This window comes from Takifugu rubripes, chromosome 10 (genome assembly GCF_901000725.2).
Source record: "Takifugu rubripes chromosome 10, fTakRub1.2, whole genome shotgun sequence".
In the NCBI taxonomy this organism is placed as follows: domain Eukaryota; kingdom Metazoa; phylum Chordata; class Actinopteri; order Tetraodontiformes; family Tetraodontidae; genus Takifugu; species Takifugu rubripes.
In genome coordinates, this window is record NC_042294.1 from 7,642,071 (window position 1) to 7,668,360 (window position 26,290).

The 26,290-nt window shown below is 48.1% G+C and overlaps 1 protein-coding gene across 9 annotated transcripts in view; it reads right to left on the bottom strand.

Annotated features, from left to right (window-relative positions):
• The window catches only part of kiaa1217 (KIAA1217 ortholog), a 72,731-nt gene that overhangs the window by 38,373 nt on the left and 8,068 nt on the right, over positions 1-26,290 (bottom strand). For 4 of the 9 annotated variants that reach the window (XM_029842448.1, XM_029842450.1, XM_029842447.1 and 1 more), the window contains exon 1: positions 20,458-20,819. The exons of 1 other annotated variant lie outside the window; for it this stretch is intronic. In XM_029842448.1, the coding sequence (XP_029698308.1) occupies positions 20,458-20,779 (322 nt within the window). In that variant the 5' untranslated portion in view covers positions 20,780-20,819. Of the gene's footprint in view, positions 1-6,705; positions 6,860-20,457; positions 20,821-26,290 lie in introns of those variants that run through there. 4 more of the 9 variants (XM_029842449.1, XM_029842453.1, XM_029842458.1 and 1 more) reach the window with 4 other exon arrangements.

The window sequence follows — 26,290 nt, forward strand, 5'->3', positions numbered from 1 at the left end:
GCCGTTTTAATTCAACACAGCCTCTTGTATATCTGCTGTAAGTCTATAACACTCTACCCTTCATCGGCAGCTGGAGCTTTACCGCCTTTGTCAGAACGCATCTATAGCCTAATATAGCCACCTGGGTAGCCGTGCACCTCTCTGGCTCCACAGGTAATGCAGGAGGTGAAGGTCTGTGTTTTGTAGGCCCCATGGAGGAGGTAGAGGAGCGTGTGGAGCCCTGGGAATGTCAGGAAGAGCACTGCTTCTCTGCAAACACAAGCGCGTGAAAATAGTTTCGAAAAAGGAGAAACTGCCCCACAAAGAGGCCGTCATTCAAAGCCCAGCGGAGATTGGGCCGCCAGTGAACAAATGGCAACGGTGTCTGAGAGGGAGAAGCGCTCGGCGTGCCGTCAAGAAAGGTTCCCGCTCACGATAAAACGCTGCCTTGCTGCATGTTGCCTTCCAGCGTTTATTGGCCTCTGTGTGGCCATTTTCTCCAGGCTCTGTGAATAATTTAGGCCTAATTTCAGAAGCGGGCTCAAAAGCTCAGCGGCAGGAGACTTTTGGGCCAATATGAAGCCTTTGGAGCTGAAGCTGCTCTGATGAACCACGCAATTCGATGTTTACCGGCCTCGTTATGGGCACATGAATGCACATATATGCTCGTGAAAATGCTGCAGAACCAGATTTAATGTATGCAGCTGCCTTAAAATGGTGCTCAGAATTAAGGGAAAACATTGGAAAGTGTAAAGTATGAAAGTGGACAGGCACAAAGCCATTCCTTCATGTGTGATTAAGTTTGTTAAATGGTAATACCCCGGGGGCTGAGTTTATGAGGCGTTCTCTTCTATGGGGGAGTCAGCTGCACTTACCCTTTGCTCTATTGCAGAGACAAGAGCGGGTTTGAAATATATTTGTTTGAACAAGAGTCTAAAAATAGCCTCAGGGAAAAAAGGCGCATGAGACGCATCGGCTCGTAGACCGGAGAGCAGGAAACGATCTTTTTTCAGAGACCCCGCGTTTCCAGCCAGGAGCTGGCCGAGGCTCAGGTCTGTGAGGTTTCTGATTGGTCATGGATGACATCATCCCCAGGGCCAGCCCTCCTCCCATCCCGACGATGTCATCAGAGCCGAAGCATCCCAGTGATGTAATGCAGGGAGGGCCGGTTCAAGCAGCACCCACCCCCCTTTTTTCATTTCATTTTTCCTCGACCATCTCTCCTTTTCCAATCAGACAAAAAAAAAGTCCCTTTTGCACCTGTTTATTAGCCCTCAAACACAGGGCGCGGAGATTTGCAGTTAAGCTCAAAAGCCATTAAAGGCTTTTGAAGCGCTCTTAAAAAGAAGAGAAGAGGAGAAATAACAGAAGGAGAGAATTTACATTTAATCCTGCCTGTGTCCTGCAGTGGTAATTAAAATACGGATCAGAGATCATCGCCGCTTCCTTTTCTCCAAAAGGTACGCGTAGCGCCGTGACATCATTAAACTGTAATTATATTTCCGACATTAGAGCCTTTCTTTACACTTGTAATGTAAGCAGTTATAACACTACAACACAGCCCTACATCGGAGGGTTCTGCCCATCTGTTCCCATGTGATCTCTTCAGACCATTTCATCTCGTTTGGCGAGGCCCCCGCATCTGTTTTTTAATCACAATTTTCAAATGTGTGTGTGTGTACACATACAGTATGTGTCCTAGGAAAACATCCAGAGCTCAAGCGGATTAACGAGGGGACTCTGCTCTGATCAAAGCGGCAGAATCCAGCTTACTGGGAGATACTGAGTTACACAGAGCCCCCACGGAAATGATACTTCAAACCCCCGACCGGCCGCTGCAGCGCAGCGAGCTCGCTTTGAAGAGAATCGTCCTCAAAATTTTATATACAAATGGTAATCAGAGCAGTGACATTCACAACTAAAGGCTGCCGTATGAGCCAAGGGTGACGCTAGCTGCTCCAGCAGAGGACGGATTTCATCACTGTTGTTATATTTTCCTACATAATACCCAAATTAAACCAAATAATAAAGCAAAAATCTAAAAACAAAAGGGGGGAAAGGCTAATATATGATGAATTGCATTAACAGTAGATATTGATACTGATATTGTAGTATATCAGTAGAATAAGCAAAAAATAGAATGTAAAATAGATCAAAAGACAAAGACACAGAAACAAATATCAAATGTTTGTGATTCCCCGGCGTCTGAATCATGAGTGGAGCTGTTTGGTCTTCATGGCTCCATTTATGGACAAATATTGCTAATTTAGCAGTTGTGTGGCTTTAGCATTTGCTGTATAAATGAATGGGACTCTAATCAAAATCTAAGGAGGCCTTGTGGATAAACTCCGATGGTTTTAAGCCTAATATTGCTTTAAGGGCTGCTAATTTTGGCGTTTCAAGGATGTTAGCCAGAATTCCTTAGCCTGCATATTTATTAGAACATCAGAAAATCCAATCTCTTATTTACAACTTGCTTCCAGATACTTCCCGCATGAACTCTTGCAGTTGTCTGCGACGATAATCGGTACACGTGCTCTAAATGGGACACCGTGTAGGAAATGCTTCATAGACACACTGGCAGAAGCTTCACATTGAGATACTAGCTGTAATTAAGTCATTCTCCTTTTCCTGAGAGACTCCTCCATCAAACTGTCTGGGCTTGACTGAGACACCAAACGAGATGTGTCTGAAGCTAATCTCTCCTAATGCATGCTGGGATACATCTATCCAGGCTGCACTTGGCTGCAGTATTGATATCTTAATGTGTGACTGAGGAGACAAGGAGTTTATGTGCCGCCACTGTGGTTAAACAGAGTTTTTTACCCCTAATAGCCTAGCATGTAGCTCGCAGCGTGACCTCCAGCCGTCACAGATCCTCGAGAGCTGAGAGGAAGCGGAGCATTGTTGCCCTGCTGGGAAAGATATCCTTTTGCAACAGGAAAACATGATGGGAAGGAAACCTCGAAGCAAAAAGCTAAGAAATGGTGACTGACTTGTGTGTATAGCCGCACATGTGCTGCATTCAGGGGCCGCTTCACCCCTTCCTCCCATTATTTAAGCTAATGGAAATGTTTGGAACTTTCTGGAATGTCCTGGTAGCCTTGAATTTTAAGGACTGAGCAGAGCAGGATCTCGGCGGAATGGAAACTCTTAGCGCACCAATTATAAACCAGAGTTTTTCTCCATTTATGGGAAGTGTAATAACAGGTTGGTAACTCCCGCCGTGCCACAGACATTATCGTTCCAAAGGTGAAATGTAAAAGAAAAAGGCTATCGAGGTAAAAAAAAAAAACGAGCCGTCCCACTGAAACACAGACAGGCCAACGATTTTCAGTGTTAAAGGTGGCTAAATTATGATTAAATATTTTACATCAGGGACTTTTACGAGGTTTTGGAAAGCACTGAACAGGGGAAATGTCAGGTTTTATGAGATTGTGTAGATTTTATGAGAAGACCAGAAGATATGGAGGCAAACCTACAACAAATGAGTTCAATGTTTCAAAACTCTGCCTCCCCTAATATATAATTAACAATTTCTTATAAATAAATGTAAAAGAGGGGGCATCCTGCAAGCATATCTAAAAGCGTGGGTAAATCAGTCTGAAAGCGTGGCCATTCAAGTCTTCGAGGTGTTGCACTTGTCTAATCTACTACATAAATGCAGCCGTCGTGGCAAAGAAACTTGATTCTGCTCCTTTTAAAACGTCACAGAAATAGCAGCTCACATCAATACGATTATATTTGGCCTGGGAGGGTTTGGATTGTTTCCGGTGTTTACAGGCTGCGCACTATTATCAGACGCAGCAGGAAGGAGACCAAAACTGTGTACAAGGGTGCTTTTCCTCAACACTTCCACCCCTGAAATCAGGTAGCTGCTCTTCCTAGAATAGCTGAGGAAAAACATCCTGTGTCACAGACTTAACGGAATCTTTACGGATTAGAAGTTGCGACCAGGAATGAATGGAATCGTGGCTAGAGACACATTAGCGATTAGCGGTCACTGCATTCAACAGAGAATATTTTAAGCTCACTTCTATTTAAAAATCCCGACACCTTTGCTACGGGCAAAGGTCTCATCCATATTTACTGGGATTAGGCGTTAATTCTAACAATTGGACATTTCTTAATTATTTCAGCTTTGCGGGGACAGGAATTAAATACGGCTTCAAAGTCAAGGTAATATAAGGGACTAACACAAAGACCGAAGCTAATTACACCACCCCACACACAAAACGTACAAGTGTTTAGGTGTACACAATGTATGTCTGTCAGTGGAGGAAAACAGCCCTGCCGTGCTGTGGGAGGCGCCGTGTCAAAACCAATGCTTGAAGGAGCAGACACATAGGAGAGGCCTTGGGATGTTTACACTGCGGGAAAAGAGCCGCGGGGGCCAACAGCGACCCAAGAGTGTCAGAGCGGCGTCTGCTCCAGCCTCTCCCGCCTTTGGGTGGGGAAAAATTCGTCTTACCCCCTTTCTCATTATTGCCAGAGAAAGGCGAGGCTGTCAGACAGATGACTCGGCTGAATAGGTGGAGTCAATGAGGCGGGAGGAACTTTGGAAAGGGTCCTATAAGTAGGGCAACGCGATTGTAAGAGAACGAGGAGCTGATATTTTAAGGGAAATAATCATTTCCCGTCCTTCAGATGCTTCGTTAATCGCTGCATGCTTGTGTCGTGGCAATTTCCTGGTAGCATTTAGTCGTAGACGTATGAGAGGACGTAAGGATTTGTTAGGACAGGGTGCTGGAACCTATGACTTTTCCCAGCGTACTTTCAGCATTTCCATGGAAAATGATTCGGCCGACAATGAGGCAGAAGTCAATTATTGGGGTAGAGATTCCGTCTGATTGCACCTTGCAATCACCTATTAGCCTGGTGTTGTTTGATCCAAAAGCTGCTGGTACGATGGTCTTCCAGGATGGGATCAGCTTCTTGAGGCTAATTGAGAAGATATTCTGATACCAGCCGGAGATGCTGCACCCTGACCTTGAAAACTGGACTTACAGAATACCAAAAACCAGAAAGTAATTGCTTACTTTCCCAGGTTTGGGATCAGAAATCTCTGTCAGCCTACCATCATGTCTACGGTGCCTTCAGGGTCGCTCGTGGTTACTGACATAGTGTTGGTTCAGGGGCCCCAGCTCATCACTGCCTGGCATCACGCCACTGACCCAGGGGTGTTCCCAATGAGCCGGCGTCCCCCGTCAACTGCCACATTCCCGGATTTGCTTTAGAAACGTGGAGTTGTTCCTGCTCGGATTGAGTCGTGTTTTTGTTGTGTCTGAATTTAAGGTTGACCTCGGGGTCAAATGACATCACACAAATGTGCGCCTGGGCTCCTGAACGCGCTGACAGGATCATTGTATGCTAACGCTAAACAAATAGCTTGGCTGAAACAACCTGGCAGCCAAAGCAATGGCTTCTAGTTAATAATAGTTTTGTCTGAGCTGGAGGGGTGGGTAGGTGGGGGGGCACAAGTTGCTGCATAAGCACAGCGTAGAAAAGGGAGACAGAGAGACTGTTGTGAACATGCTGGAGCAAGCCGGGAAAGATGAGGTTCAGGGTTCTGGAAGGGGGCGCAGGCTCATTTGTCTTTGGGTGAGGCGCTCCTCTCCAGCCTGTAAAATACTCGTTGCTGACGCTTAACACCTGATTAAAGACTCATTAGCACAGGTGCAAACGCAAAACATGACAAACTGGCTGAACGCGGCGACTGTTATCACCATTTTTACCGGCTTGCCCTGGAAACCTGATGATTTAATGGCAGCATTAATAAAGCCAAGCTTGACATTCATGCGATATGACAGACATAAAACTCTGAAAATGATTTCTATCGTGCGCCTGTGGTGGGACAGAGAGGTCCTCTCCAGATGTAAATCCACTCGGGTGGAAAACGTTAAAGCTATTCCAGAATTAATGGACTCCAGACAGGAAAATAAGCTTGTTTAGACTTGCAGAGCGGTGACAAAGAGGCGCAGGTCTCGGATTTAAAGAGGAAACTTTTAAAAGTGCGCTGACTGGGAGCGCGACGTTCCCAGTTTCCCAGCAAACTCCGAGTTTAAGGGGAATTCAGCAGCACCCCGGTGGGAATATCTAATAATCTATTTGATTCCGCAGCATCATACTCGGAAAACACACGGTGAATACGCTCCCTAAACAACCTCACTTTTTTAATGGGGGCTGTGGTGTTTCAAAGTAGAGCCTCACAGGGTCTGACCCTCACCACTCATCTCCCCCCATTAGCTTAATTAGACGCAGCCACACACACATTACCCCCCCCCTTTTTTTTTTTTTGCTTAACACAGTGAATGGCTGGCCGCAGTTCAAGGCCCTACAAAAACAGCTCTGCAACAAACAAGCAGCATTCAGAGTCAGGAGGGACCATCAGCAGGCAGCACACAAGGAACGAAGGCTGCGGTGAATACCATTCAAGCCCCCCCCCCTCCTTCCCCCCAGAATGTAAAATGACATTTCGTGCAATAATGACTACAAGTCACTTCTGAAGTCATGCGAGAATATTCGCCTCGGAATATATCAGTTCGAATCAAGCGCGGGAACCAGACGGAGGAGAAAATTGATGTTGTTTGCAGTCACATGTGTGTGACTGAGCATCTCTGCGCTCATTGGAGCCACTTTGTGTGTGTGTGTGTGTGTGTGTGTGTGTGTGTGTGTGTGTGTGTGTGTGTGTGTGTGTGTGTCTTCGAATAAGATGCAGACACTCACCTTTTCTTCAACTCTCTCTGCTCCGATATGTTTTTAAGAAGGAACGAAACTCAGGCACAACCACAAAACCCCTCCGCACTCCCAAACTTTTCTCGCTCTATCCCACCAGAGCTGCACACCTCCCTCCTTCTCTCCCTCCCTCCTTCTCTCCCTCCCTCTTCTCTCTCTCTCTCTTACTTCAGCACTTCCTGCGCTGCTGTTTATGCTCCACTCGGGCCGGCTGAGGACCCTTCCAGCCCCTCTCCCCTCGCTCAGCCGGCAGCCATTGTGTGGAGGGGGCTTGTCACATGTGTGTGTGTGTGTGTGTGTGTGTGTTCTCGGTCAAACAGAAGTTGGGAAGAAGAAAAACAAGCAGAAGTTGGAGGAAGAAGAAAAGCACATCCTGCTGGAGCGCATAAAAGCAGACAGTTTGTCAGACGTGCGGTAAAAGTGGCTGGGGGTGTGTTTGTGTGTGTGTGTGTGCGTGTGTGTGTGTGTGTGTGTGGTGGGGAGGGAGGGTTGAGAGGTCTTAGCGATCACTATATCTTCATCACGACTTCACCACTGAAGGAGGGGGTGGTATCAGGAGTTTAAATGAATTGTTTGTCCGGAGTGTGTGAATAAAGTTGAATTCAAACTCTTACTTCCTGGAATTCTCATTATTTATACTTTTGGATAAACACGGAATGTTATTAATGACATGATAGTGACGCTTGTTGTCATCATAGCTAACCATCAAAATGAGCAATAACCTCAGATTACACTATTAATAATAGTAGCAATGCTAATGACAGTCCTTTTATTCAGGTTAAAGCATCAGGGAACTGCCTGGAGCCGTCTCTCCCGATCCAACTTCCTGTTGAAACCACAGCTCATCACAAGCTGCAGAGCCCTCTGACGTCTGTCTCCACATCCCAGTCTGCCAAAGGTTTCGCCCCGATCCCTAAACCCCAGACCTAAACTCTCAAGGGCGGAGGTGTGACGTGGGGGGAGGAGGCGGCGCTGACGGCAGCACACTGGGCCTGATACCAGCCCCACCGTCGCATGATGGCAGCACCTGGTGGGCTGTAGGTGGTGGTGCGACTTTCCCCAACCTGTTGGCTTACAACAGGAAGTACGCGGGCATGTTCCAGGAGTTACACCGATGTTGCCGATGGAAACGGAGCCCCTATTAAAATATATATTTTATTTTCCCGACTTGTAATCCAATAATTCTGCTTCCTGGCTTCCATTTGGCTCAGCGGAGTCAATTTGATATACCCCCATGGCACAGTTCAAGCCTCCTTTCAGAAGTCGGTGCGTACTTTTCGAACCCCGTCTGACTGCTTTTTACAGGAAATGTGGCTTTCCGAGCACTCAACCATCAACTGAGGGAACACGGCACTATTATAACAGATAAAACTAGAGTCCTGAAGTATCAGAATTAAGCCCAATTCATAATCAACTGGGATTACGCTTAAGATAAAGCTACTGTGATGCCTTTCTAACCTGAAGTGAAAATAATGTTTCGCATGTGCCCATTTATTCTTTGCTTTCGTGTAACCTTTCTTTTATTCTGTGGTTGGTGCGACGCATTTAGCTGCTCGGGAAAATCTGGGGGGGTCTCCACGCCAGGTGGGATTCATGAAACTGTGGTGCAGACGCCGAGGCTGCTCCTTTCTCGCAGAAAACCTCGACTGGACGGCAGGCACATCAAAGCGACAGCAACACAAACGCGAAGAGATCAAAGAAAAAATCCATTCTGCCACATTTTTGTGCTTCAGGTAGGAAGATGGAGGCTTTGCGTGGAACTATTTCCTACCTCTGCCGCTCTAATCGGGTAATAAAAGAAGCAGGAATAGATGTTGAGTCTGACTTATGGAGGCTAATGAGCCGCAGAGCCGTAATACCGGAGCTGCTGTGCGTGCGCGTGTGTGTGTGAATGCATTCTGGGCTTGTGATGCCAGTGTCAGAGGACACATCATCTTGCCATCGTCTTCCTCCAGTATAAACAGAGCACACTTTGTCTAATCCCTCAGTGCTAAATCCCTCTTTAGCTGAAAAGAAAACCCCTAACAAATGGAAAGCGCACAAAATAACTGGAAACATTCGGGATTTAGGAGCGAGGGAGCCGGCGAATATCACACCTGATGCTATTCGCCTTGATAAGTCGGGCGGGGAGTTTCCGAGGCTCTGATCCTGCAGGTGCACGGCGACTGAGCCACCCGTGACTCTTCGAAGGCGCCTCGTGAGCGCGCACAAGTGATTATGTGGAAGACGTTTGAGTCACAAGCTCCTTTCACACATGCGCTGCAGCACCGAGATTCTTTCTGGAGGAGCAATATGGGTGAACGCTGATGTCTGTTCCGTTCGGATTTAGTCACGCTGGCAGCTTCCTGCGAGAGTCTCCTGGGGAACCTCCGCAGCAGCCGCACAGCAATTGTCATAGAAAGAACCAATTCTTACAGGTTGAAGGCAGCAAGGTCTCTTCGACCCGGTGTGATGAAGTGAGCAGGTTCTGATTCTGACTCTGTGCCACCTGCAGCAAGCCCCGCCCCCTCTCGCCTCTCTGATGTGGAGAATCTCCTGTGAACAGACGGCTGTGGGAAATCTCCTGAATCTTCCTGAGCGCGCGCGTGTGTGTGTGTGTGTGTGTGTGGGGGGGGGGGGGGTACCTTAAAGCTCCCAGTAGAAAGCAGGAGAGAGACTGACAATAAGTAGACAGTGTCACGACATATTTGCTGGGAAAGCAACGATAAATGTTCCCTACTAAGTTATACTTTTCTAAATCGGGGCTGCACATTATCTCTGTTTTGACATCATTTCGTGAACGCGTGACTGCAGGACAGGCAACGTCAAGCGGCGCGCGGCGGTTCTAACTAATGCGTTCCGTGTCCATCTGGGTGGAAACGCTAGCTGGCACTGGGGTGAGGAGAACTCAGATCAGCTGACATGTCAAGCACATGGCCTCCAAAGGCACCGCGGGGGGGTGTTATGAGCGCACAGCTGACCAACGTGCTAATGACCACAACCTGCTAACTGATAAAAGAGAAGGTAGGTTTTGCTTTCAGATGCGTTGACAACCGGGTGCAGGAGATCCGCGTCTGGCAGATGTCCAGCTCGCGCTTTACCCCGCGGACCAGCGTGCCTTTTGCCTGAAATCACCCAAAGCCCGCGCCAGCCTGGAATGCTGGGGTGGCCAGTTAGCTAACGGCATGAGCAGGCTCGCTGGTCCGGAATGATTTCTGAGTCAGAATCAAACCTTTCAAAAGCCGCAGATCGAAAAATGTGAGGAGGATTCGCAGTGCTAATAGGTGCATCTGTATATCATTTTATTTATTAGCACCAATTACAAGCACATCCTGGTCTTAAAAAAGAAGAATTCTTGCTGCCATGAGCTTGTGTGGCAGCTCGGTCCGTGTGGGTGCCATAATGGATTTCTGGCAAAGGCCATTCAAACAGTGATTGATTTAATAAATTAAAAACAGACCGAAGTCATACGAATGGGAAGTGAGAGGTGTGAGATCAGATCTGGACTGGAGAAGTGAATGTGGCACTATGAGGACAGTCTGATTCTCCCATGGCTCAGCACATTAGTGACAGAAGGGAACAATGAGACATAACTCACCCAGATAACACAGCACAGAGGGTCAGAGGGGCCACATGACCGTGCGTCAGTCCGCCCGCCTGTCCGTCAGCCTCTCCGCGTCTGGGTGGGCCCGGTCCAGCCAAGTGGCAGCAGCAGCAGCCGGGAAGGGTTGAAACAATTATAGTGCATCTGATGAGCGATTGCCAGGTTCGGAGGCAGCGCGGCTGCCAAGCAAATATTCAGCCTGTGATCTGGAGATCACAGGGACGAGCGCGCACTCGAGTCAGTAACGAAAATAAGAAAAGCTGTCGGGATGCTCTTGAGGGCAGCTGCCAGTACAAAGGATCCACATACAGGGAAGAAAAGGAAAGCAGGGGGCCTTAAACCCAGATAATTGGCAACTGCTGTGCAGATTAGTTACTGTTTATGAGACGGATGACTTATTGCTAATATCGCTAAAGTAAAGTCTGTTTCGGTGGCGGCTGTGGGAGGTGGGGGGTGCTGCCAGGGCTCCAGCTGCCGTCGTTGGCAGAGTTAGCATGCTAACTGCCACACGAGGCATCCAGAATTATTTTTGTGCATCAGCAAACACTTGGCATGTGACGGTCTTGTGTAACCACGTTGTTAGCGATTGCTAAAGGAAGTCCAGGACGCGGCGGACTCCAAGACGAACCGGTTCCCATTATTCTTCAGTGAATATGGGAGCAACTGTAGTTTATATGAACTGATTCTAGCTCCTACAATTCCACTACCACCAGTGACATTAGCCTGCCTTGTTCCAAACAAAGCTCCACTGTGGAGGAAGGCAACAGCAACTTTCTTTCTAAACAGACGGAGGCTTTTGGGGGCAGCCGCTGGTTGGTACTTCGTGTGTCCTCAACCACCAGCAACATATACTGTAATTACACATGCTTTCCCAGTGCGTCATTGCGAGCTGGTGCGCTGGTGGAGGGGATGGAAACGGCGAGGCGGCCGCATTTGTTCCCATGGTGATTTGGAGATAAAGTGTCACAATCCTCTCAGGTCACTCTCTCCCCTGCCATCAGAACGATCTCCAACATCTGTTTACCTGGTATTTAAAGCCAAACTTCAGCTTGTTCCCAAACTGATTTCTGGTTTTTGACCCTTTTGTTCCCCATCCTTGGTTAACATTCCATGGAGCCTTAATTCTGGCCTTTATTTGCTTGTTTGTTTCCACCCTCTGTCAGTCTGTGTGGGTCCAGTTTCCACATTACAATAAAGCATCAGTCATAAATGGCCGGGAATAGCGCCGGCCCGCCAGCCGGTGGAGGCGGCGAATCTGTCCGACTGGCCTCCTCTCCTCCACCATCTGTTCTGCCCCCCCAACCCCCATCAATTATGCACTTTTTAAAAAAAACAAACAAACCTGCATTTATATTCTACGGTGTTCATTACGCAACAAGTGGAATTGAAATGTACTATTTCGAACGTATTGTTTCCCATGGAGAAAGTTCCGCGGCATCACCTATGCTCCTTTAAATATTAATGAAATCACCCCGATCACGATTAAAAACCCCAAAGCATGAAATCCTGCAGCCAGAGGGAACAGCGGAACATGCGCCAACCGTGCAGATCCGCAAACGCATCTGTCAAATCATTGAAATCGTCTCGTCGTCCGCTCGCAATTTCAAAGGCTCCTGCCCCGTATGGATTCATGAGTCGGACTATAAATTTCAACTGCCTCTACAATCGCTTCCATACAATAGTGCCCTGCATCATTCCGCACGTGGGACCAGTTACCCGGGAAAGAAAAACTGGATCGATACGTTTGAATCGAGCCTCGCAGAAAAGCTGCAGAGCCCCTCTCAGAGGCCCCGAGCGGGGCACAAGCAGGTCGAAAGAGCATCATCTGCATTTTAGAGACGTTAAAAGTCAACATGACGGACGCCCGGAGTGCATCTCCAGGCTGCACCTGCGCATGCGCTGCGTCTCTCGGGCTGGAACGTTTCGCCGTTGAAAAAAGAAAGAAATCAGGCTATACGGTGTCCTCGTTTCCAGGATGATTACATGCGGTTTCCATCCTCGTTCCCCCTCCGCCTGTTGTATAACGTCAGAATGTTTTCCATCTGCTCTGCCTTGCATTGTCTTTTCTGGGGCCCGTCTGGTCACAATGAATCAAATATTCAGTAAAACGGGACTTTAGACGAGACTCTGTGATGCCCATCTGCATTCTTCTGCTGGGCGTCTTGCAAAAATATTGGCAGCGAAGGATCATGACAAAGCGTTATTGATGTGAGGACAATGCGAGCCGACAGCTGCGGCCGGGGAGGAACAGGCTGCACGAATAAAGGGGGGAAACGATCGACTTTTGCAGCCAGAACAATCTGATTGTACAATCCGGTCGGGGTGGAAGCGATTAGAACTTTTTAATCGCGTTTTTTCGGGGTTTTTTGGAACGCTCTATCACGTTTGCCCTCATCAAAATGTGATGACGCATCCGTTTGATTCTGTTATTGTCTAGAGCGGGAAAAAGCTGTCGTCGATATAATAATGAAATAAATCCAGAATCAATAAAGCCGCTAACACACTGGCCTTTAAAAGTCTTGGAACAGCGAGGCCAGTTCTTGTTGGAGATTTGGAGGTCGACCTTTCGCTGGTATTTACATCTGGTTCTGAAATGCAACCAAATTTTTTTTTCATGGCAAACATGTGACCGACAGGTGCGTTCCCTTTCCCCGAAGGAGTCACGTTAGCGGCCACGTTAACGGCCAATGGCAGCAGCAAAATGAACTTTGGGCTCTACTGGGATCTTGGAGAGGCTGCAGAAGACGCATCACACCAGAAGAATGCAAAGGTTCGGTGATGTCATCAGGTCACAGGCTTGATGCGGTTACTGCAAATAAAGGACTTTTCTAAGTTGTGCAGCTTCGCCGGTTTCGCCGTTCCAACACTTATCGAAGGGAGCGTTCATCCCGTTTGCGTTAAAAATTCAGCGCACGCCAGTCGGCAGTGTTTATTTTTATAACTGAATCATCATAAATCGCCATTTTCCTCAAGGAGCTTTGCATCCGGTGCAGCAGAATACAAAATGATCTGCCCTTGGGTCACCCCGGCAAACACGCGCAAACTGACACAAATACACAGCAAAATTCTGCCTGCAGCTCAGGCTGAAACGCTGCATCAGTCTTATGATGCTTTGGCTGCCGAGCCGGGAAGCATGCGCGTCTTACCAGTGACTTCATCATAAATCCAGACCGTATTATTCTCCTTTCTGAAAAATCCCTGGATTTAGGAGCGAGGCGGGGGAGGGGTGTACATCTGATCCCCGAGTCAATGCCTCTAATATTTAATACTGAAGGAATTCGCCCATGAGGCTGAGGACGGCTGTCACACACGTCCTGTTTCATATTTTGGGTGGAAAAGTAACTTTTTTTTCCCTCCTCTCGTCACGGTCAGATTGAACATGTTGCACCAGCCGGGATGAAAAAGCATAAACGTCAAATCAAAAGTCCGTCAACATGACAGAGGCAGAGAAAACCTGCAGGAGGACAGAAACTCGGGCGACTCGACGTGAACTCCTGTAATCTGCGCTGATGAGGGGCGCGAGGAGCTGCTGCACTTAAAGCCGGAGGAGATTTGATGTCACAGCGCGTAATTATATAAACGGGTCGAAAACCTGCTCAATATCAACGGCTGGGATGGAAGCGTGTGCAGGCAGACTGCTTTATTTCCCCCTTCAATTTCCATTAGATTGCAGCATCTGTGTTAAATTCTGTGTTTTAAAGCTCGTCTGAGGTCAAAGACTGCGGCTGTTTAGTGACGAGCGCTGAAGAAAATGCAGTTAGATGCTATAGAGAAAAATGGTCGCCTGTGGGATAAATGTGTCAGAAGCAGGAGTGTGTTACTGCCTGCGCGAGGATCCCGCTGATACTAACGGCTCCAGAACAGGGCAGAGCTGTTCTTTATATCTAATGGTAATGACCATTAGAGGCTGACAGTTATGTCACAATGTGTCATAAAAGGTACATTTAACACCGTGTTACACCCTGAACCTGGAGCTACCCAATCAATTAGCTAAACTTTGCCCAATTGAATCTGGCTTTTACTGTTGCGGAGTGTCATTTTAGTGCATTTCAGACTTGAAAAGAAGCCTCCTGCCTTGGTTTAGCACCATCCGGTGTTATAGATATGTGACCCTGGAAATATGAAGCTGCAAATACGAATTTGACTTATGAGTAGCGAGCGCTCGTTACATTCACTTTTGAAAGCCTGAAGCAGCGCGCATCGTAAAGCAAGGAACTAAAAGTCTCCGCACTCTGGGTGCCAATTAAAGTACAACACTGCTAAAACATTTGAGCTAGTGGAAAATGGAAGCGTTTGCAAGTAGAAGCAAACTGATTTTTGGGAGGAGTTGGCAAGCGAGTGCAATAGGGGCCTACCTGCGGCGCTGCGGTGCTACTTGGGCCATTATTCCTTGTTCCAAACATGAAGCCATGCTGTGCATATTCCTCCTAAAAGGGTTAATGTCCTCAAACATGGCCGCACTAAAAACTGCTGCAACGAGATGCAAAAATCCCAAGCTGACTGCAGTTCAGCTTTATTTGACAACTTTTCTTCCTGCGGCCACTTTAATTCACTCACCAGCCTCCCCGTCCCAGCAGAGACAGACAGACAGACAAAAGGGACGATACATCAGTAAGATTTAATGATGCCTGAGCCTGCTCTGTGCTAGTTAATAATCTTTACGAGCTAGCGCCTTGGCTAAAACACACGGGTAATGTGTGGCTCCAGAAGGAGCCACAAACTCCCAGCCTAGGAATTTTGGAACTTTACTTTCCACCCTGTGTTTAATTGCATCATAATATTGTTCAAAGCTATTGAATATTTAATACACGTCGCTCGAAAAGTGATATTCCGACACAGAAAGCCGAGAAACCGATTTGGCACCGTCGTTCTCCGCCCTGATTGACCGTGCAACAGGAGACGCGGCTCTAATTTGTGCGCCGCCGCCATCTCATCATTGTGGGAAATTAAAGTATCATTTTATCCGCGCTGTCAAACGAGAGATTTTGTTCGCGGCCTGTCGTCGTTCGCCACTGGAATCTGGGACAGACTTTTTGAGACTTGCTGCAGTTGCAGCAAAGTGGCAAAGAAAACAAGTGGAAAACAAAACCCTGAATTTATGAGAGAGTCCATGAACATGCACGCACGCATAGAAAGTGCACAGCAAATGAACACAGGGGATAAAGCAAAGTCGTACGGTTTAGACCTGAAAACAAAAGCAAATAAAAGAATGACGCAGATAAGAGAGGGCAGTGACAGTGCAGGGATTTCAGCAGAGTGAAGTTCAGACTCTGATGCCAAGGGCCGAAATCACACAGTATCACAAGCACTTGGTTTATCCACCGCTGCCTTCAGCCAAATCACATGTCTGATAATCATCTGGCGGTTCAGCCTGCAGGAGCGAGATCCCCTGTAGCGGATCATGTGGCCTACATTCGGGACGCTCAGTGGTGCCCTGTTCATTCTCCATGTACGATAATAAGGACACAGCAGCGTTTGCTGTGTCCGCAGAGGTCAAAGGTCAAAGCGCCCCATCACAGGATAAGTAAATATCACTGTTTCGATGGTTTCGCATCCTTAACTGGATGCGAAACCATCGAAACAGTTGATACGATTTTGAGGAAACAAACAAAACAAAGTGTCAGCACGTGTTTTCTACAGATATGCTAGCGTTAGCGCACCCCGCCTGAAGTATTCAGGTCGAAAGCTACCATGTGTTGAAGCATATGTCACCACAGATGTGACAAATGGACAGACCGAGCAAAGGGAGAAGGTCTAGAGGGGTGACTTCTTTAAATAAATCCTTGAATTAATCAAAACCTCTCAGCCACTGAACTACAACCCAAACCCCTCATTAAACAGAAGCGAGGGGTCCGGTTTGAAGGAATTTCACGGTACATTTATTAACCGGCCACGCTGGAGAGCTGAAGGATGCAGACACAATGAAACCGGCGCGGCCGATGAGGCATCGGGGTGGGCTTTAAAGAGATCACGACTTTGTTTTATGTGCGATGCAACGTGGGGAGAAAGACAATCCCTGTCTGCTGCCCCTCATTATGCTCCGCGCCGCACCAGGAAACAGGAAGAAACAACTGCCCCGAGCTACACCCAGGAAGAAAAACACACACCAGGCTCAGCTCGGGGGATTTACAACACACACTCATGAGCGGTCACATTACTGAGGCTCTTTCTTCTTGCTCACTGGCCCGATGATTGTCTGTTTCTTTTTGACGGGTGAGTCACATCCACTGGGTTTCTGAGCACAGAACACAAGTCTCACCTGCACCGCATACTTTTAGTGACTCACTAAAGTCTCTTGGGTCACTGGATACCTCACGTTATGTTCGCAAGAAACCTTACAAAGACTTTGGGGAACGAAAGTGCCAAGAATCTTAAGAACTAAAAATCATCACACAACAGGGGAAGAAACACGACTGGGGCGGGGAAATAAGTGCGTTGCTTCCACTTTTACAATGTGTTCTCTCGAAAATTCATTTTAAAAAGTTGTTGTTTTGGCTTTTGAACGCTCACATCTGCATTTTCCTGCGTCGATTTGGTCTAAAGAGATCCGCAAATAAGAAGGAAACCCGACTTGGGCTGAAGCTTTGATCAACTGGGCAGCAAATGTTGCAACAAACCGACCAAAGCCTCACAAGAACCAAAACAAAAACCTCGGGTTTGGACTCTGTCCTGGGATTAGCACGTGTGAAAGTGGCTAAATCAGGCCTACGAGATGGGGGTGAAGAATATCACTAGAATAATTCGGCCAGATGTTTCTAAAGAAAACAGAATTCCCCGTGAACAAGCGGAAGAGCGGATTGTGCAAGGTTGCCTCGGGATTGATGTGGCTGGATTGCAAGTTTCACTTTTACTCTTTCGACAGTCTAATTCACACAGGTTTTAACTTGTATTAGCTGCGAAAACAATGGAAAACAGGCAACCACGGAGTTTCCTCACATCACAGAAGGACGGTATGTCGACATTTTCAGATCATCTGTGAAATAATGCTAATTAAATTTTATGGCCTTCATGTCTCTATGAACACTTTCCCAGTTCAATTTTAAAAATGGGAGAGTTTGGTTCATCTGAAAATTCCCAAACAGCGTTTTCAAAACATTTCCAGGCCTGTAGGGAACTTGTAAAAGATCCAATTGTCTGACTGATGTGTCTATAAAAAGGTAATTAAAATGGATTTCTGGATTTCAGAACTCCCCTTTTTAGTGGGTCAACTGACGCATCTGCGAAATGTTTGGAAATCTGAATTGGATTTGCGGTGTGGGCCCGATACTTGTCAAAAAATAAATAATAAAAGAAACACGAGGAGACAACTGGGGGTTTAAAGAGTCACGAGAAGCTGCAATTAATGTAATCCCCAGTCTTGGCTTCAATGTCAATGAATTGGGCGATCACATCCCAAATCCTCAAACTCATTCCAGTCACACTAAGCTGTTTTTAAAACTTTCTCCTAAAAGCAAGAAAGAAAAGAGGCCGTCTGTGGATAAAAGCCTGACAAAACGCTTCGGATTCGCTTGCAACAGTGTGAGCGAGCGTGTCAACGCACGTATTCCAGCCGGTGATTCATATCCATGTTCTGTTGTCAAGACTGCGTACAGTAAACATCCATTTTTGCCGGCTGACAAACGTTGACATGAAATCAGGATGGAGGAGGTCTGGACATACACTTAAACTGCAACAGGGAAGATGAAGGGTTCTGGAGGGGCGTCTGGAAGGAGCGAGCAAAATGCACACGAAGCTCACGAGCCCCTTTGTTTCTCCAAGTGACTCATTGAACCACAAGAAAGTGAGCTCACCCAAATATCTGAGCGGTGACTTTATTGTAGCCTGAATCTGAAGGGATCCTCGCACGGGGGTGATCAAAGGAGACGGCGAGACGGCAAATCCAGCTGATTCAGGCTGAGGAAAGTGTCCAGGAGGCTCGGGGACAGCGGAGATGGCTAGTCGAGCAACAGACAGGGATGAGTCTTTCACATTTCCAGATGTTTTCATCCACGAGGTCTCGCTTTCCTGCAAGTCTGCACTGGCGTTCAAATCAGGGTGGATAGAGCTCTGTTTGTTTTGATTCCGTAACTCCTCGGAGAGGAGCTAGCTCGGCGCTCTTGAGAACAACCGCTGTCATTGAAGGCAACCGTTGCAGAGTTTGCCAACGTTCTTCTTTGCTGCAGATACAAATTCAACAAAAACACAGCTAAAGGGTTTAATTTATTTTAATTACAAAGCGAAGCGAATCACAAGAAAAGAAAACATTCATATGCCGTTGTGTGACAAGCGAGGTCTCCGCGGATCCCCCAGCCGAAGCCCGTCCCACATCTGGGTGCAAACAGCCTGGTTTCAAATCTTGACGGGAGCTTTTCAGAGCCTCGAAAAAAGTCGGTCCTAAAGCTTCAGCAAATGTTGCAGAACATTGGTCTGACGCTGCGTCACCCCGCATCCTTCGAGCGCCGCGCTACGCTCAATCTGGACACAAAACGTCAAACGGATTTCACTTCCATCGGGAGCCGTTACTCGGGGACTGAAATTGGGCCCTCTGGCCAGCAGCAGTCAGCTCTGAAGCTTTCACACAGTGGAAATGTCACCTGTCACACGCGCTTAGCGTCTGCCAGTTAGAGGGTGTATCAGCTCCCTCTGACCCCCGTAGCTCGGTGCGTCAGCTGCCGTCACGCCCTGTAACATGCGTTAGCACAGGAGATGGAGAGCTGGCACAGCCTGAACCCCCCCTTCATTAACCACGTATGTTTGTTTCCCAGCCGTAAACGCATGGGAATATGAGGAATTCCATAGACCAAAGACCTTCACTCAAGGGGTTCTGAGAGATCTCCACAAGAGTGTCCATTACTTCTTCAGACTTCTGGATCTCTCCATACTCACACTTGAAAGCCAATGGCAACAAACGCACACAATGCGCACAATGCCTTCATTCTGTCTGATCTCTTTGTGAGTCGACTCATGTGCACGCGTGGGCAGTGGCGGCGTCTTTCAACCACTGACGGAGCCGCTGTCAAAAGACGACACGACGCGAACTGAATTGTGAGGAAAGAGAAACAAAAGTGGAGCAGATACGTCTGGCATGAGACGTTTTCATTTGGTTTTCAGAGGCATTTGCATATCGTCTGATGTTTAACCTCAACCCACCCCCCCGATTGGTGTTGAAATGGCGATAGGTGAATCAGCTTCGCCAGGCTGCTTATTTGCAAAGAGACGGGAAGCTGCGCGGACAAGAACATCTGGTTTCCAGTGCAAACCTGCCCCCTCGTAACCCAGAACCTGCCTTTATAGCGGGGGGGATAACACACAGGCGCAGCTCAAGACCTGTTGATTTCCCAGCATCCCTTGCACACATTCCTGACCTCCTTCTGTCACTCTGTTTCTTGACTCACCCGTGTTGCCTACAACTACACCCCCCCCACCAACCCCACTCAATTCCTCACGTTAAGCACAAGCACGACGGTCAAGTATGCAATCAACAGGACGCGTCTAAAACAGCCCGAGCAGCATTTTCGCTCCGTCAGCCTGATCTCCGAACGGTCTCGCTGAGGTTTCCTTGGAGCCCCAGGTGACCAGACAAAGCCTTGAAAGTTGACACCCTGCCGGGTCGGGAATCTGGTGGGAGGGGGCGAACCGAAAATGATAAGACCACTTTCCTCAAGCTCTGGTCCCCCTTTTTTGGTTCTTAATCCGCCTCCCCGCGGAGACTGAGGCAGTGATGGATGTTCTGTTATTACCCGCTCCTCTGTCCTCAAGGCCATGTTTATGTCCACAGCATAGCCAAAGATGCTACCGCGAGATGCGATAAATGGCATAAACACAAGCATTGTCTTCAAAGTTTTCGCTGTCGAGCTATTTTTGGCCTCCGTGCCTTTTCTAGTCGAATCCCACTGTTTGGCCCGGGGCAAGAAGACAATCCCGGACAAAGTTAAGCAGACGTAATCCATATGGTCCGCAACACAATGAGCTACCATTTAACGGGACGCACGGCGGAGCTAAACGTCTTTATCCTCTACATGCTCGCTCAACGACTTTATGAGGGCAAATCATGTCGGACTGTCCAGAAAGAAATGAACTGGTAATACACAAGCGCTCGGATTGAACACTAACATGTTTCTATGGAGATAATACAGGTCATGTGACTCACGCTGGCACTGAGATTAGAAAGCATTACTTACTGTGCACCGGGTCTGGGTTGTGGGTTTTAGGTGGGCTGATTCTGCTCTTGGGAGGGACCATCTCCACAGTTTGGCCTTTCTCACCTGGGAACTGGCTCGGGGCCCGGATCTCAACCTCCCGCTGGTTTTTGTCCTGTGGCGAGGCACCGGTCAAAGGCTTCTGCCTGCTTAGGACCCCGTCGCTCCCTGCCCTCATCAGCTTTTCGCCCACACTCACCACCCGGGCTCGGCCGGCCATGCCCGGGCATTCCCTCCTGGACGAGGGCAGCTTGGATCCGGTCCCTAATGAAGGAGGGCGGGCGAGCCTGGAGGACTTGGACATCCTGCAGGTCGGCGGGGAAAGATAGAGCTCCTCAGTTTTCCTCTGCCAGTGTGGCTGAAGTCAGAAGGGGGCAGGTCCGTGGGGTGGGGGTGGGGGGTGGGGGGGGTTCACAGCTCTCAGCAGATGTGATGTGTGACTCTCCAGCTCCAACACGTTGTGACTGGTTCAGGTAGGCTGCACGGGCCGGAGGGAGGGCACTTTGGGGAAGTCTGGCGGTGGGAGGGGAGCTGAGGGTGATGGATGGGAGGGGGTTAATAGCTCTTTGGAAGGTGTTCTCCTCTCCTGGCGTGGCCTCCTGGGATCATCCTCCAAAGCAAATAGAGTGTGTGTGTGCTGGTGAACTGGCGTGTGTGTGTGGACAAACCTGTAGAGTGGCAGGACACACCATGATAAAGGCAAACTGAAACGTGGGTCTCCGATGTCAGCGCATTCTGGGTTTTTAATCCTCTCTTCTTCTTCTCTCTCTCTCACACTTTCTCCTCCACTCCTCTCTTTTTTGGATCTCGCTCCCTCCCGGCTTCGCTGGAAGTCATAATAAGGTTGTCAACTCCTCCCACTTCACGGCAAATAATTCTCCTCCGTGTTAAGTGTCCTCTTGTGTCTTCCCTCTCTTCTTTTCCATTTAACCAGCTCTCCTCTGCTGACGCTCAGTGGGTTGCCATTCCTGCGCTCCGGCGGACGGGTGAGATTTACTGAAAGCAACAGAAAAAGAGCGGGGGGGGGGGGCAGAAAAGTGCACGAGGGAGCCGGAGAAAGTGCCGGCGGAGGCTCGGCGAAATAGCCCGTCTCTTCAGGTGCAGCTGCTCAAGCCGTTCCAGATGTGCGTGCGAGCCCTTCGCGTCATCAGCCGACGGCTCAGAGCCACACTGTGGCACAATCACCGGCTCCAACTCGTCCTATTTTCTCTCTTTCCGTTTCCTTCATTTTTTTTCCCCCCCTCTCCCCCCTTTCCTCTTGCAGGCTGCGCTCCTCACATGTGATAGACTCTTCAAGACGCCAGAGGCAGAAACACGCACACACACTCACACACACACGTGCAACACAGCAAAACCATTCATTCACTGCTGGAATTTACGGAGAATTAAAGAGGAGGGAGCATGTCCGTGTGTGCGTGTGTGTGTGTGTGTGTGTGTGCGCAAGGGACACACTATGAAGCCGTTCTGCTCTGCTCTTTAACAACACAAAAAAATGCACAAGTTGGCTTTTAGAAGAACAAATCAGAGTTGTCAGACTCTTCCCCTTGACCCCAAAATAGTACCGTTCCTACGTGCTACGGCCAGAATTCCATACGTTAAAGAGTCCAGTGAAGACTCAACGGCGATTTTTACCCAAACACAACCTGTGTTTCCAGCCAGGTGACCTCATGTTCCAGCCTGTGAGCCGGTGCCGCTTCTTTAACGTGCATGTGAAACGGACATGTGACGTAACACAAAGGGACGCCATTGCGTGCTTCCTCCCCGAACACCAGAAAATGGATTACAGTGAGCAAAAGGATAAAGCGCGTCCAGGCAACACGTTATAAAAGAGCAACAATCCCCCGCAGACCGGACTACAGGCTTAGCTGTGTTTGGGGATCATTTTTTTCCCTCTCTGAACTAGTGCTGTGTCACTCCGATATCATTAAATATTCCAGTTCAAAAGGCGGCCGTGTGGGAAAGCCAGATTGGGCAGTGGTTGGAAGAGCGTTTCATTTGGAGCTGCGTCATGATGTGGGAATTCTGATGTAAATATTAAGCACTTATAAAAAAAAGGGGGGGGAGGGGGGGGCAGATCCGATTGACAAACAAATTACCAGAAAACTTTACAAGTGGAACTTTGTAGGACCTGATGAACTTTTGGGATGGGGGGTGGGGGGGGGAGTAAAGATTATAGATTTGCATAACATTAAATAAGCAGAGAGATTTGTAAAGCAGCGAGGATTACGTCAAACTCTGCCTTAAAAAAAGAATTTATATGTGCACCCGCGTGCGTGTGTGTGCGTGTGTGTGTGCGTGCGTGTGTGTGCGTGTGCATTCTGAGGGTAAATGAAAGCCCTCTGTGGCGTCGATGCCTTGCAGGCTTCACGCCAGTCCCAACTGCAGGCATGCGAGGGCATCTTGGTGAAAGGGTTTAAATAACATAGCATTTAGAGATGGATGGATATAATTTGAGTTTCCCCAATTAAGCCTGTGATTTTCTGCCATGCCAAGGATGATAAAGGGCATCTTGTGAATTACAGAAGTTGAAAACAGACGACCGCAAGCATTTTAGCTAAAGAAGCGGGGGGGAGGGGATCTGACACACAAGCAGTTCTAGCTAGCGATGCACGTCTGAACGCTGCGTAAACAACACCCTCACTTTTTGGGGGGGCGGGGGGAGACGGGACAGAGCAGTTTTAGACAGTCGGAAAAGTTGGTTATGGAAATATGGTGTCGATAATCCAACAGAGGAGGAGGAGCTATTGGAGTGTATTTAGGATGGGAGGTGGGCCCAGCAGGAGTTCACCCAGAGCCTCTGTGGTATTTCTCTAATTAATAGACTTTTCTGCCCGAGGGTTATTATTAAAGTCCAGCCTACAAATGGCTCACTTTCCCCGGGGGGGCTGAGGTCAGCCGACGGTTGGACTGACTGAACAGCCCCTCTTGTCTCAGGCATATTCCATGGTGCGTTCAAGCACGCCGAAAACAACCTTTGAAGCCACTAAAGCCATTTTTTGGATGGATTAAAAAAAAAGGCAAATTGGTGATTTTCTCCACTCTGCAGCGCTGCTCAGCTGGTAAAACCATTAAGGAGCAACAGAGAAGAAGAAACTACTGTAAAAACCTGCACAATTACACTCAGGTTGAATTTGTTTTATAAGTGCAAATGGATGTCAGGTCCATTAAACCAACATCTCTTCAACTTGTGGCCACAGCCTGAAATAAACCCACACGGTGTCAACAAACATGCTCCCAGCCATGAATACGTCCATTATTCAGATGCCTCCAAGTGCCAGTTTGCTCTTTTTGGTGGCTATTTAGCAAAGTCCAATGTTTGAGTGTAGTTTGGTGCCGAGCAGCTTGTTTTAGCACAGCTGGAACAGCTGCCTGCTGCATCTGGACTCAAGGAAAGTGCACGAACAAGCCTGAAAATAGGAGAAAGTAGCAGATGTTGCTGTCTAATTAGCTAATTTTAGTCTGGATTTTTTGGGGGTTTTTTTAATATAAGGGCTTTCCCAAATCTGCTGAATGATCCCCCCCCCAACACACACACACACACACACACACACCGATTCAGCAGAGCACAGAGCCAGGTGCTGCAGGTCTGGGGGTAAAGTGTGATCCGTGTACGTCTGGGCTGAGGATGAAGGTTGAGTATGTTTTCTGAGACCTGGGGGGGGGGAGAAGGGGGGGTTTGCTTGTTCTTTTTTCTGCATTCCATCCCAGCACTCTTTTCCAACCGTATCATTAGTCATTACTGACTGTAACATTCGCTCTGCATCACCGGCAGAAGCAAAATCACAAGCGTGCACAACGGTAGCGCAGCAGAGAGGGCTCGGCGGGGGGGATGGGGGGGGGGGGGGGGGCGCTGACACTGAGGTACAAGCACCAGAACTGATTTGGTTTTCTCGGGAACACACAGATATTTCTGCCCTCCAAGAAGCAAATCACAGGACTGAAAGTCGACCTGGGTAAAGACCCCCCCCTGGGAGGTGTGGCCGTTGTCCTGATGCCCCCCCAGGCCCTGAAAAAGCAACTCAGGGAGCCACTAAGATGAACAAAGTCAACGACAGTTTGGGACCAATTAGTCCAAACAGCCCCCGAGGAGAGCCGTAATGTCTGGTGGATTAAATCACGGGAAGACGGCGAGGGCGGTCGGAGCAGGGAGGTGTCTCCCCCCGTCCTCCTCGTTAGAGAAGAAACAGAAGAAACGAGACTGGTGGTCTCCATCTTTGGGCCGTGTGGACGCTTCTTTAGCGCCGCTGAAATGACGTGAAAGCCTTTTCAAAAACTTTAGGGAACAGAGTTTCAGCTGAGCTGAAAGTAGGCGCTTCTTAACGTGAACCTATAAGAGGATTCCCTCCAACCGGCCGTAACCATCTCGGCAGCGCTCAGCGATGGCGTGAGACGAGAGGCGGCGCCGTTTGTGAAGGATAAATTGTGAAAGATCAATATTCCGAAGTTTTATTGCTTTAAACCTTAGAGACCTTACATGAAGCCTCAGAGGCCACTCATGTTCTGTCTCTGGAGCCCCCCGGTGGCCTCACGCGTCACTCCTGCTCTCCACAGAGGTCCACATGTTAGCGTTCAGGCCGCTAACAGGCTCGGTTTGATGAGATGCAGCTGAGGTTTCGTATGAATCCCCTGACAGCAGCAACAGCAGCAGCGGCGGCGGCGGGTCAGAGCTCACGACCTTTAGACATCTGTGCGGTTATGAGACTTCAGCTTCCTGTTTATCAAGAGCATCATTTGAGGCAAATAAATGCCGGAGTGGGACGATGTAAATAGCACTGCTCGTCATTCTCTGTATGTCCTATTGATTTTTTGGTTCATTGGTTGTCTGCAGACAGGAGCGGAGGAAGGAGGGAGCAACAGAGGGCAGCAGCATCTCTGTGGTAAACAACAAGTTCACAGCACTCACAGAAGGGGCGGGAACCCGCGTGGCAACGGGGTGAAGCACGAAAGAACGTAAGCACACCGTGTTTTCAGGGTCAAGTCTGGGTTGTTTGTGTTCCGCGACTCATAAATAGGCTGCGCGGCCGCGTTCGCAGCCAAAACATTCACGTCAGCGTGGGGATAAAGGTTAACGCACTGAAACAAATTCCCAAGATTTCCACTCCACGGAGAAACACAGCAATAGCCAGATGCCATTTGGACTTCTAAAGGGTCTAAATCGGGTCAGTATATCACAGCCTGAGTGTTAACAATGGCTGACAATGTTTGTGTTTTGTCAGGCTTAGTGAACAAAGTGAGTATGTAAGCCATCATAAATAGAGATATTGTCACACACACATGCTAATATACATTTATACAGGAAATAAAAACACTTCACTGGCCTTATTAACCTAATACCCATGATGCATTGCAGAGTTGGGACAGCTGGCTCTAGAATTAACATGCTAATTAATGAGCTGGAGTCAATCTTTTCCTTTAATGCAATAGTGAATCAGTGTTTTGCTGCTGCTAGCCACCAGAGAAAGGCTCATGTTTGAAGGTGCTAATCCACATCAGGTTGTAAACAACAATCTAACACTCCGAAATTTTGGCAAAAACGGCGCGCAAACAGTCACAAAACAGTTCCCCAGCATGTATAGTTGATCATATTGCATCTTGACGTCTGGTTCATGATGTGAATGATGGTATCAAGTGCTGAAAAACCTGTTTTTAATTGATTTTCCTTAAAAATTAAATAAGGAAATGTGATTTGAGGAGTGTTTGAATGTTTTGTGAGTGAGAGGCTGCGCTAATTAGCACTAAAATTAGCATCAAGTGTGACTTTACAGACTGAAAAACCTGACAGTTTTGGGTGTGATTTATTATTATTGGAAGTGAT